General features: G+C 43.8%; 1 protein-coding gene across 1 annotated transcript in view; it reads right to left on the minus strand.

The window, feature by feature from the left end:
• The window catches only part of WDFY4 (WDFY family member 4), a 234,004-nt gene that overhangs the window by 208,173 nt on the left and 12,758 nt on the right, over positions 1-13,073 (minus strand). The window contains exons 2-5 of the mRNA XM_065407457.1: positions 8,785-8,899; positions 8,025-8,128; positions 6,409-6,552; positions 302-491 (exon numbers count right to left, since the gene is read on the minus strand). Of these exons, the coding sequence (XP_065263529.1) occupies positions 302-491; positions 6,409-6,552; positions 8,025-8,128; positions 8,785-8,899 (553 nt within the window). The remainder of the gene's footprint in view (positions 1-301; positions 492-6,408; positions 6,553-8,024; positions 8,129-8,784; positions 8,900-13,073) is intronic.

A 13,073-nucleotide genomic window follows, 5' to 3' on the forward strand; every position in this document is an offset into this window, starting at 1 on the left:
CCAGAAAAGCAAATTGGCTCTGGGGTCATGTGACTTGTAACTCTTTAATGTATCTCTTGGCTTGGGTACCTTTGGTGGTAGTGGGACAGGACATGACATGCTGCTGCCTGTAACTTTCTCTTCTATGCATAAATAAAGGACTTCAGTTCCCAGGTTCCCACCAGCACTAAATTGAGCTCTAGTCTAGAAGTTCATGCATTTTCAAGTGATTGACCCTTGGGGGAATGTAGAAATGAAACCTGAGCCAAGTGCGATTTTTCTTGGAGGAATTCATTCCACAGGTGCTCAGGAAAAACCAAACCTTGTAGGTACATGATGGCAGTTTTGGTCTGGGCCTTTGAAATTGTCCGAAGCACACGGCCTGTGGGTGCTTTCCACGAAAGGTTGCACTGGTCCCAGAGTGAGGCCGTCGCTATAATTAGAGACTGAAGCTCGGCAGCTGACAGAAGTTCCTCTAAACCTTGTTCCTCCCTGTATAAGTTGAGCATTGTCTGGAAAAGAAAATTGGTTGTAATGCAAATTAAATGCAGAATTCTGGGAAGCATATTAGGGCTCCATAGGCTTGAATATATCAGGTCAAATCTGACCCTATATTAGTGGATGCAGTTCCACTGAAAACAAAAGCAGCTGAATACTTTATGCTGTGTAACTAGTTACTGCTATGGCCCCTATCGCCATAACATCAGAGCCTCTCCCAAGTATCTAACCATCAGAACAAGAAGATCTGTCCTCATTCCCAGCCTGCAGATGTAACGTTATTAGTTTATAGTTCAGGTGTGTAGGGGGCCATGCAGGTGTAAAAATTGGAGGGAAAGATAAGTTGATGGAATGAGATTTTCATTCTCTTCTGTAACTGGCCAGTTCCAGGGTCATTCTCATCTCTTGCAGCAGGGAGTTCCACAGCTTGGTCCCAGCTCCAGTGGAAGGTCAGTCTCCCACTATCACTGGTCTCTGCTTATTGGTTGACAGTGTCATTGTTCTGGTGGAACTCTCATAGACCTCATGGCTGGAAGCAAAAGTGATCCCTCAAGAAATGTCTTCTGCCCAGTAGAACCTCTCCTTAGTTTTAATATGTAAATCTTTCCTGCACCTACACAATCCCTTGTTGCACCTTCAAGTATCTAAGAATAGTTATCCCTTCCTTAATCACATTTAGTAAGGATCTCTGGCCCAATACTTAATACAGGATAGATGGCATCTTTCTACCTTCTCCCTGCCCTTGCTTGTACCTTATATGCAGCTCACTGCTGGTTCTAAGCCAAGCACATAGAACACAAAAGGCAGACACATAATAAATATCATGTATTACATTACAGGAGGTCCAAGGTACAGACCTAGTCTCCTCCCATTAGCTTCCATGGGAATTAAGGCCATTTGGCATTTTGCAGAATTAGGCCCTATTTTGTGGGCTGGTCAGAAGATATCACTCAGACCCCTCGCAATTGTCAGCACTGTCATGTGCTTTACTGTCACTTAGATTTCTAAACAATATCTGAGATTTTCAAAGCAAACATTTACCTTCAGTGGGGGCTGTGTGTTTATGTTGGCATTGGAAATCTCAGCCAATGTGCATAGGGGAGAAATGAACCAGCATGGTAATTCAGTGTAACACAAAACTCTGGGCTAGCCTGTGCCAGCAACACACTATGGACACAATGAAGTACCATTCCAGAGGGAGCCTTTGGATTTCTCTTCTGGCCCATTGAGAAATTTTACTGCTCACACCCTTTAATCGCTCATGAAGGAGGGGTCCAAACTGTACTTATGGAAAAGCCCTATTGAATTTGACAGTGATTAAACCGATAGGGCTCCATGGATATTACTCAAACTCTATAGAATCTAACAGACAGTGAGATCCTTTCTCTAGAGCTGTTAAGACAATCTACAGAACGTCAGAGAACAATAGCCCTTGTTCTAGAATTCTATAGGATGGCTTAAAAATTCTATGGAAAGTTACCACTCTCTATTAAGTCCCAAGGTCTTTTTCAAAAGGACTGAATAGGCTGTTCAGGAATCTTGGCTTCTTCCCTACTCTCTCTCTCACCACCTTAGTGAGTTCAGGCAACCAATGATTCCTGCAGGTGTGATTTCCAGTCCTGGACTCCCACCAGATCAAAGCTACTCACATGCTACCCAACAGCTGTTGGATTTCATCTCCCTCTCCCCCCAAATGCCTAGAACAGAGGTGGGCAAACTACAGCCCGCGGGACCGTCCTGCCTGGCCTGTGAGCTCCCGGCCGGGTAGGCTAGCCCCCGGCCTCTCCCCCCTCCGACACAGCCATGTTGCTGCCGCGCGGGCAGCGCTCTGGGCGGCGGGGTTGCACGCTCCTGCCGAGCAGCGCAGCGGCGTGGCTGGCTCTGGCCGGGTGGTGCGGCTGCCAGACTTGCTGTTCTGAGCGGCATGGTAAGGGGGCCAGAGCCAGGGGGTTGGATAAGGGGCAGAGGGTCCCGAGGGGCAGTCAGGGGACGGGGGGGGAGGGGTTGGATAAGCGTGGGAGTCCCGGGGGGGCCTGTCAGGGGGCAGGGGTATGGATAGAGGTCAGGGGACGGGGAACGGAACGGGGGGGGTGGATAGGTGTGGGGTCCCGGGGGGCCTGTCAAGGGGCGGAGGTGTGGATAGGGGTCAAAGCAGTCAGGGGACTGGAAGCAGGGGGGTTGGATAGGGGGTGGGGTCCTGGGGGTGGTTAGGGGCGGGGGGGTCCCGGGAGGGGGCGGTTAGGGGACAAAGAGCAGGAGGGGTTGGATGGGTCAGGGGTTCTGAGGGGGGCAGTCAGGGGGCAGGAAGTGGGAGGGGTCAGGGGCCAGGCTGTTTGGGGAGGCACAGCCTTCCCTACCCGGCCCTCCATACAGTTTTGCAACCCCAATGTGGACCTCGGGCCAAAAAGTTTGCCCACCCCTAGCCTAGAATATGGTTCCCATGGGTTTCACGGTACAGCCATGCAGCCTGCTGAGTTCTGGGACAGCCAACAGTACACTTATATCACTGCAGTCAAAAGCAAATCTAAACAAGACTAAAACAGTACCCTTTTTCAGGAAATGAAAGACAAGATGGGTGAGGTAATATCTGTTATTCAGGGCTGGATTACCCAATAGGCAGACTAAGCACATGCTTAGGGCACCAGCAAAGCAGGGGGCACCAAAAAAAATGAGATTTTTTTTTTAAATTTGATATTTGATATTTCAAAAAAAGCATTGAAGTAGTCATCATGGGAAAAATCAGAATTTTGTTAGACTTCCTTACACTCCACTACACACTCTTCCCCTGTTTTTCTGTTTTCTTTTTATTACTTATCCCCACCTAAATCAGGGGGGCGTCCTACTAACGTAGATCGAAATAATGCGAGGAAATCAGAGACTGTAACTGATCATCCTACTCCTGGTGGTAAAACAGACATTGTTCTAGAAGGTGTGGATTTGTCAGAGACTGAACCTGCTCATGCTATAAATAATAGGAGAAAAGATCCTGGTATGTGGGTTGATTTCAGTACCGATGATGTAGCTTACTGGGTAGATTGTGGACCAAATGACTGTCAACACCGCCCTGGGCCATTTGAGAAATCACGTCAGACTTTTACCAATGGCAAACAAACAAGATATTGTCCACAAAAAATATTTTTCGGCATGAAAGCGAATGGTGAGAAATACACTCGAGAATGGCTACTGTATTCACCATCAACAGGGTCTGTGTACTGTTTTGTTTGCAAACTTTTTGCATATAAACCTTCAACATCCCGGTTTGCTGCAGATGGATTTAGTGACTGGTGGAATACTGTTTTAATTGAACAACATGAAAATAGCACTACTCACAGAGATTCAATGTTGACATATTTAAATCGAAGACAGGGCTTTGGATTGACACAAAAATTGGAAGAACAAATTAAAGGGGAGCATGAATACAGGCAACATGTCTTGCAGCGTGTTATAGCTGTTATTCAAACATTAGCTGAATGTGGTCTGCCTTTCCGGGGATCAAATGACACATTCAGATCATTGCAGAATGGAAATTTCTTGGGATTGTTGGAGCTTGTGGCTCAGTTTGACCCATTTTTTAGCAGGCCATATCTCAAAATATGGGAATGCTGGCAAAGGTAACCCATCATACTTATCCAAGACAATATGTGATGAACTCATTGGTCTAATGAGTGACAAAGTTCGTTCAGCTATTGTGGATGAAATAAGTACTGCTGGGTACTTCAGTTTATCTGTCGACTCAACACCTGATCTTTCACATATTGATCAATTGAGTATTGTACTAAGATATGTGTCTCCCACAGATGGAAAACCAGTTGAACGATTTATAACATTCCTCAATTTGAAAAGCCACACTGGTGAAGAAATGGCAAATCAAGTACTGCATTATCTGTGCCAAGTTTGCAAAATAGATTTCTCAAAGTGCAGAGGTCAATCTTATGACAATGCTGCCAACATGTCAGGGCGTTATTAAGGAATGCAGAAGAAGCTTTTAGAACAGAACAAATATGCCATATTCATACTATGCTGCCCACTCTCTCAATCTTGTTGGCCGCAGTGCTGTTGATTGTTGTCCGGTGGCAGTAAGGTTTTTCTCAACAGTCCAGTTACTTTATACATTTTTCTCTGCCTCAACACACCGATGGGCAGTTCTTAAAACATATTTGGGCATATGGATGCATTAGAAAGTATAGTTGAAGACCAATCACAAAAGGGAGAAACTATACGAGAGGCAGAAAACATTGCAAACAAGATGCAAAAACTAGAGTTTGTATTCATGTTGACCATGTGGAATGAAATTTTACAACGCTTTTACCACACAAGTCAAGGTCTCCAAGAAAAAGAATTGGATTTGGAAACATGTGCAGACCTCTGTCAATCATTAGCAGACCACTTACACACTTTGAGGAATGATTTTGAAAGATTTGAAGACATATCAAAAGATATCTTGCCTGATACTAACTACAAAGAAGCCCAGTCCCGCAAGCGAATCAGAAAAAAACAAGCAAATGATAGCAGTGCAACAGAAACAGCATTGAATCCTAGAGACAAATGTTGCGTATCTACTTACTACGCTATAATTGATACACTTGGAAGCTCATATGAAGAGGAGAGTTGAAGTGTACAAAGAAGTATCAAGTAGATTTTCTTCTCTAAACTATATGGACTTATCTGACGAACAATATTCACAAGGTTCCCAAAAGCTAGTTGACTCATACCCTGTTGACTTGAACATGAATCTCTGTGGAGAAGTACGGCAGTTCCACTGTTATATGCGTGCAAAGTTTAATGAAACAGGAAAAATGAAATTCAGTCACATTGATCTTCATGACACAATATTGAAAGACGGAATACAATGTGTATTTCCAAATGTAGAGATCGCACTACGTATTTTTCTAACATTGATGATTACTAACTGCTCCGCAGAACACTCTTTTTCTCAGCTGAAAAGAATAAAAAACCCTCAGAGAACAACAATGTGTCAGGACAGACTTGATTCACTTTCCCTATTGTGTATGGAAGCGGACATGCTTCCTCGAGTCAGCTTCGATGAACTTATCCAGAATTTTGCAATCAGAAAATCTAGAAAGAAGCTATTTTAATTTCAGCATACATGTAAGTTCTGTGTCATTTTGAAAAATAAAATTTTATTTTACGATATAGTATTGTTTTTATTTTGAATTACATATGGGGGGGCACCATAATCTTTTCAGTGCTTAGGGCCTCTAAAGGTCTTAATCCGGCCCTGCTGTTATTGGACCAATTTCTCTTGGTGGACAAGAGAGGGACAAGCTCTAGTAGCTCAAAAGCTTGTCTCAGTCTCTTCCGTCAACAAAAGTTGGTCCAATTAAAGATATTACCTCACCCACCTTGTCTCTCTCATTTCCTAGGACCACTACAACTACTACAACTCTGCAAACATTTTTTTTAGGAAACTCATGCAACTTAACAAGCAGGCTCTGACACAGAGCTGCTCAGAACTTCTCATGCAGCACATTTCCCAAGGAGAAATGTGGCTTCAGCCAAAGCAACGTTTTTCACAGGAATGGGTAAATTCTGATGAAAAACTTTGGATTTTCCTATGGGAAATATCAGCATGAAGACTCGTTTTGAGCTGATATGTAGAAACACATTTTTGTTTCAATTTAAAATGTCACATTGTTTTTAAAAAACAAAACAAACTGACATTTTAAGTCAAAATGTCGATTCGAAAGAAAAATGTTCATTTCAAGCTGGTTCAAAGCATGGGAAAACTGAAACTTTTGGACAGAAAAGTTTCAGGCTAGTATTGGAAAGAACAGCACAATCCACACATGTCTGGTTTAGCATGATAAACTGATAAACTCCATTCCAAAGTCTGAATGAGCACCAGCATCCATTCCTCTTCCAGGGTCCCTGAGTGCTCAAAACCAAGGAGTACTAGAGGGGATCCCTTACCTGAACAAACATCTCCTGAACTTGCTCGTCCTCCTCCCTTGTCCCTCCATCACTGGCTTTCTCCAAAGGAAAGGTGAAGAAAAGGTACAGGCACTGCATCAGAGCAACCGGAAGGCCGGATTTGATGATGTTCCACAGTGTCCCCTGAATAGAAAAAACATCAAACACAATGACTGTTGTACTTCTCCCTGAGTTTCTATCCATTCACCCTGCAGCCTCGGGACTCCTGCATCCTATCCCTGCTGTCACTCGAAAGTCCTAGACAGCGTGCATCATAGTGACAAGATCATGTAGCTGGGCAGTACCTGCTATGGGGCAGCAGGCATCCTGACTGGACCTCCTACAAGCTACCTGACTAGGCTGTCCCACATTCTGTGTTTATGGCTCCTCCGAGCCTATACAGACACCTGAAATGTCCTGCACTAGGAAGTCTGTAGTGGAGTCATGCAAGGGATCCAACCCGCAGTCTGACTAGCTGCTCATATCAGTGTCTGCCTCATCTTTAGCCACTGGGAACAGACTATAGCAACTGAGATCTGTGATGCTAAGCCAGGAGCAGCATGTATGCAGTTTAGCAGAGGACTGTGATGACTGCATGTTTGCAACCTGCTGAGTCATTGCACATACATTTTAGAAAAAGCATGATTAAAAGTAAGAGGCAACCTTTCCAAGAGACTTGACTTTTCTGGCACTAATGAATTAATTTCCTCCCTTCTCCAGAAAGTCCTTGTACTAACTAATCAACCGCAGGAATGAGGAAGTAACAGTGTGGCTGCTTCAGCTTACAGGGAAATGATCAGAAACAAGCTAAATAGAGGAGGGGTTGGGTAGTGTACAAAGCTTAAAGACATCTTGTGCTATATGAAATATCAAACTTTTAAACTGTATGAAGAGCACAGATCTCACTGCAACTATCACACCGTGCCTCTACCAATAAATCAGTCTAAAGGGCCTCTCTCAGTTACATAGATAATGTTCTTTAACAGCTGTGTGTAAGATTTAATTTCATATATTTGGATGAAAAGACACCTGTCTGGGCTGCATGGACATCAACTGTCACATGGCTCTTTTCATAGGAAACAGGCTTTGCAATGGAACCCTGGGCCAGATTTTCTCCCTCCCCTGTTGTTGTGCAGTGCTGCTGCCATCCTCCACTCCAGAGGTGGCTGCATTCCAGTGCTGCTGTATGTAGACAGCTTGCAAAGTGCTTTAGGATTCTTCAGGGTGAAAGGGTGCAGACTCCAAGCATGTCTGCAGCAGATCGCTAGTTCCCTGCTCAGGTCTCCCCTAGGTGTATAGCTTGGAATAATAAAGCAGGACTGAAGCCGATTCAGGGGAACTGAGCAAAAACAGCTGCCTGGCAGGCAGAGTGGGGCAGAACTCCCCTGTCTTTTCACTGAAGGCCAGTTTGTAACCCACATTGGGCATCTTATCTTTGATTTTATGCTTGGGGAGTAACGTTTTGGTATAACCTCTGCACATTAATGCTCAAGGATAAAGCCTTGGAGACAATACTCACTTACTGAAAACTGGGGGTTCTGTTACTGGAGCGGCTGCCTCACTCCTCTAGCTCCCGGGCCTTTACAGGGAGAAGGTGCACTTTTGCTTTCTCTTACCGAGTCAATCTGTGAGAGGAGGTACACCGATCTCAGAAGCACACAGCCATCTTCCTCTTCCCCTTTCAGCTGCAGCAACTGCCCCACGGCCAGCCGAGCGTCCTCTATCATCACAACAGTAGACTTCAGTGCCATTACGGAAGCTGACAACATTGTACTGAGCAACTCTTAGTGCACTGGGTGAAACTAGCAAAGCTACATTAACTAAGGGCATGACCCAAAGCCCACTGATGTCAGTGGAAGGACTTTAATAGGCTTTGGATGGGGCACCAAGTGAGCAGTTAGGCAATGCAAATTAGTTGGTTCGTGGAGTTTACAACCTCCCCTGGCAATGCCAGCATAGTTCATAAGCTCTGCCAACCAAATAGTTCAAGGAATTTACAGTGGTCACTGGGAAAGCAACGCAAGGCTCATGATCTTTTGTTTTTATTTTTAAGACAGAACAAACATTTAAGAAATAAAATGCTAAGAGTTATTACAATTGTCCCCAGGTAGATCAGAAAACAGGGAATGCAAATGGTTCAAAGCAAGTTAACTTGGCACAGATGGGGCCAGGGCCACAGCTGGTGTAAATCAGTGACGCTCTATTGAAGTCAATGCCAGTTTAAACCAGCTAAAGATCCGACTTAGTATTTTCTATTGCTGTTTCCCCACCTTTCCTTAAATGCATAGCATAATACATTACAGCTCATGGTTAAATTTGGATCACAAAACACACAGGATTGAGCACATCCCAGGCCATGTGCCCTCTGGCTATTACCTGCAGGTTTGCCGTTTAGCTTCTTCTTGATTTCTTTGGTCAGAAGTTTGGAAACCTCACTTGCTAAAAATTGAATGTTCGGGAAAGAGACTATCCCAGCAGACTCTTCCCAGGCCTGAAATACAGAAAATGGGAACAACTGTTTAGGTGTTGCTGATGCAGGATGTCTATGTGGATGGAGAAGCACTTGGACCCAGTGGGGAGAGCTGAAATTGACCAAACCAGGGTTTTTAGCCAATCCCACCAGGATAATTCCTCAAGCAACATTTGCCAGACTGAAACTGCAGGACTCTGAAGTTGGAAACAAGATCCAAGAACATACTTTGAATAATGTAAGGAACCGGTGAGCATGTGCATACACCACTGCTCCCTACTGGATAGAACTGGAATTGCTCAACTATGTCTCATAGGTCCTATACTGCTCACTGCCAACAGTATTTGTAATTTGTGTTGAGTAGCACCCAAAACGCACTAGCCATTTTCCAAACACATAAGACACATTCCCTGCCCTGGGGAGTTTACATTTAGAACTGTTTGAAAAATTTTGAACAGAACATTTGCCTATTGGAAAATGGGATTTCAGTTAAGTCTTCCAAAGGAAGAGCGAGATTTTTGGTGGCATTTTCTGTTGAGAAAATCTAAATAAAACATTTTGTGTCCGTCAAAGTCCTAGGCACTGTGTCAGCTCAGGCACAAAGAAACCACAGAGGGATCCAGGACTACAACTCCCATGAGGCACTGCATGGGCTCATCCACAGAGAGGTCACAGCGGGAGCCAGTACTACAACTCCCATGAGGCACTGCAGCAGGGCAGATTGACTCAGAGATAATGTTCACACAAAACAAAATGTTGAGTTTCAGGTTGACAGACTGAAATGTTTTGATTCAGGAACATCGACATTTTGTTTGGATTGAAACCAGCAAAACTCGACATTTCCAGATCAAAAGTTTTTTTGGAAGGTTTCAACATTTCAACCCTGTCCCAATTTGGGATGAAAACAAATGCTGAAATATCAGAATTTCCTGCAGGATGGAAATGCTGTTTTTCAACCAGCTCTGCTTACAATCTACAAGGAAACAAAACAAAGGGCAGGGAAAGGGACAGGACAACTGTTCTCCTCTGGCTCATTAGGTTATAGGCTGTGCTTTTGGACTAGGAGCTTGAGTTTGAGGTCCCTTATGTCTATGAAGTTCAGAGGTGGTAGGAGGCAGCATAGCAGCAATTGAAATTCCTAGCTGGGTAGGGTTTAGCTACAATAATGTAAAACTAGAGGATCGCACGCTTCATTGCAGCTGAGCCATATGCCCTGCCGGGCCCTCACCCCCAGTGTGAACAGTTCCCTCACTCACCCACTCTGGTCAGAAAATTTTCCTGGAAGTCAGGCTTTTCCGGTTTTCCCAATTCTCACCAAAATCAATAGGATGCCTAGAACTTACCACTCCATGCTGGAACCCATGCAGGATATCATCAAACAATTACAATCCATACTCAGTGGGGACCCCATCCTGAAAGAAATCTTTCCTGAACCCCCGCTTCTGGCCTTCAAACAACCTCACCAAGCTCCTCATCAGAAGGAAGCTCCCCACACACCAACTGAAAGTGGCACCAGAACCTGCCAGAACAACGGATGCAAAACCTGCAGACTTATCTCTAGTGCTACAATGCTCAACATCCCCACAACTTGCCTTTCAAGATCCATAGATCCTACACATGCATGTGGTGTATCTCATCCAGTGCACTAAATGCCACAACAACAACTATGTGGGTGAAACCAGACAATCACTATGCTCTCGAATTAACTCACACAGGGAAGAGACAAAAACACCACATCACCTGTGAGTGAACACTTATCACGAAACGATCACTCTGTATCTGACCTTTCAGTCCTCATTCCTAAAGGAAACCTGCACAACACTTTAAAAAGATAAGCCTAGGGGCTTCAATTCATAACTTTGCTAGACACTAAAAATCCTGGTCTTAATAAAGAGACTGGATTTATGGTTTATTACAATAATGTGTAACCCACTAATCCCCTTTTTCCCCCTATAATTACAGGGGAACAGTGGTGGGCAAACTTTTCTAGTCATGCTCCCCCTTACCATTCACAGCATTTGTCATGACTCCCCTCCATTACCTGTAATATGAAATTGTGTTTTTTTGCAAGTTGGTGGAAGGAACTAAAAATTTATTTTTATTACTAAATTTATAAGAGTAGGTAAAGGTTATTAGGAAGTAGTAAACACAAAGTATCACAAACTGCAAATGTATTTAAAAAAAAATTCAAATTAAAAAAAACGTAACCACTCATATTAACTGTTCCTTCTTCAGTGAAACGGATGGGCCTGCATTTCTGAGACAATAACATCCATTCTCGGCTTTATCTCAGAAACTGCTACTCTGAGATCATTATCCACCTGCAGTCGTGAGCCCTGTTTGGGCTTGATTGCCACCAGCTTGGCGAAGGTACTCTCACATAGGTATGTGGACGTGAATGGCAAGAGCACTTCCATGGCAATTGCGGAGAGTCCTGGATACTCCTTTTTCAGAGAGCCAAAAGCTTCTCAGAGCTTTTCCTTTGAATTCCATCGACTGGGTGAGATCACTTGACAACTCTGACTCCATTTCTTGTTCCGCAAGAGGGAGATGTGTAGCTGCAAAACCTGTGCAAAAAGGGTTTATAATCCAATCCACCTCCTCTGCTGGCAATCCATGAAACTTCTCCGATAACTCGAGGGAGATTTTTCAGGTGTTTGGAAACAACTTCATCAGTCTGTTTGCGGTCAAGTTGAAATTCTGCTGTGAATTCACTGAGGTGATGCAAACTGTCTGCATTTCCTTCTTCATATTTCTCTCTCCACAGAGTGAATTTCTTCAGGAATGCAGAAATCTTGTCACCAAGATGATGTGGTTATTTCCTTGGAGTGAAGAGTTGAGATGATTTAAGTTCTCAGAAATGTCTATGAGATAGCAAAGGATCAAGAACCAGTGCAGGGTTGTGTTCCAACAGGAAGAGATGGAGTTCATCCTTGAGAGACTGACAACACAGCAAAGCACCTTCCCTTGAGACAACCATCTGACTTCCACATGCAGAAGGATGCCCATTTAATTGCACAGAATAGAAAATAGCCGGCTTTTTAAAGGTCTTGCTTTTACAAAATTCACAAGTTGCACTGCATCATTCAAAACCTTGTTTGCTTCAGGTTCTAGTTTTTTAACAGCCAGAGCCTCACAGTGCATCATGCAACGCGTGAATTTAACGTAGGTAGCAATGCCGAGTACTTTCCCTATGAAGCCCTTCTTGGGACCCAACATCACAGCTCTACCATCAGTACACATGCCAATGCAATTAGACCTTGACAGGCCATGTGCTCTGAAGAATTCATTCACAAGACTGAAGATGTCTTCTCCCATAGTTTGCCCGTCAAGTCATTTGCAGAACAGCAAAGCTTCCAGAATTTCCTCCTCATAGCAATACCTAACACACACAATGAACTGAGCCAAATTCACAATATGAATGCTCTCATCAAGTTGTATGGCAAACTTTGTGCTTTGTTTAACTCTAGTCAAAAGTTGCAATTTGATAGCTTCAGAAAGTTAATTGATCCACTGGCTCACTGTATCCTATAACAAAGGAATATTTTTCAAAGTTTCACCATATCTATCTTCATGCATTATTTGACACATCTTTACGCAGCTGGTAATACTAATGCCTCACCAATGGTGTGCGGCTTCATTGACTTAGCAATCAAATATGCTACTTCCAGGGATGCTTTCAGAGCTTTTAATGGCACAGTCACTTGTTATTTCATCATGTCTCTTTGACCGCTCAATAACTTAGCATGGCTTTTGAAAAAATTAACATCTTTATTTGCGTGTTCAGAATGTTTCGTAATTGTGGGGGGAGGATGTAAGCAGGGTCTGAATGAATTCTCCCCTAACAGCTAGCTGGGAGAGAGAGAGACTTCAGGAACAAACTGTATTTACATGAACACACCTACTCTGCATAGATATCCAGCAGATGTCGCTCAAAGTGATCAAGTGGCTGGCGCTACAAATCACTTTAGTATTGAATGCAGGGGTAGTGAAATGTTGTTATCAATGTTGTTGTCTTTATTGTATGAAAAAAGGGGAGCAGAACTGTGCTTAACCTGTCCCAAATGAGGGGGTCACCCTCAACTGAAAGGACCTCGTTAAGCCAGGGGCTCGAATGCCAGAGCCCTGTGAAAGTACAAGGGGTGGGGAGAGGTGTCCCAACCAGGAGATGTGGATTCTCCCTAAGAGTCTCACA

The sequence above is a fragment of the Emys orbicularis genome, chromosome 7 (genome assembly GCF_028017835.1).
Source record: "Emys orbicularis isolate rEmyOrb1 chromosome 7, rEmyOrb1.hap1, whole genome shotgun sequence".
Classification (NCBI taxonomy): domain Eukaryota; kingdom Metazoa; phylum Chordata; order Testudines; family Emydidae; genus Emys; species Emys orbicularis.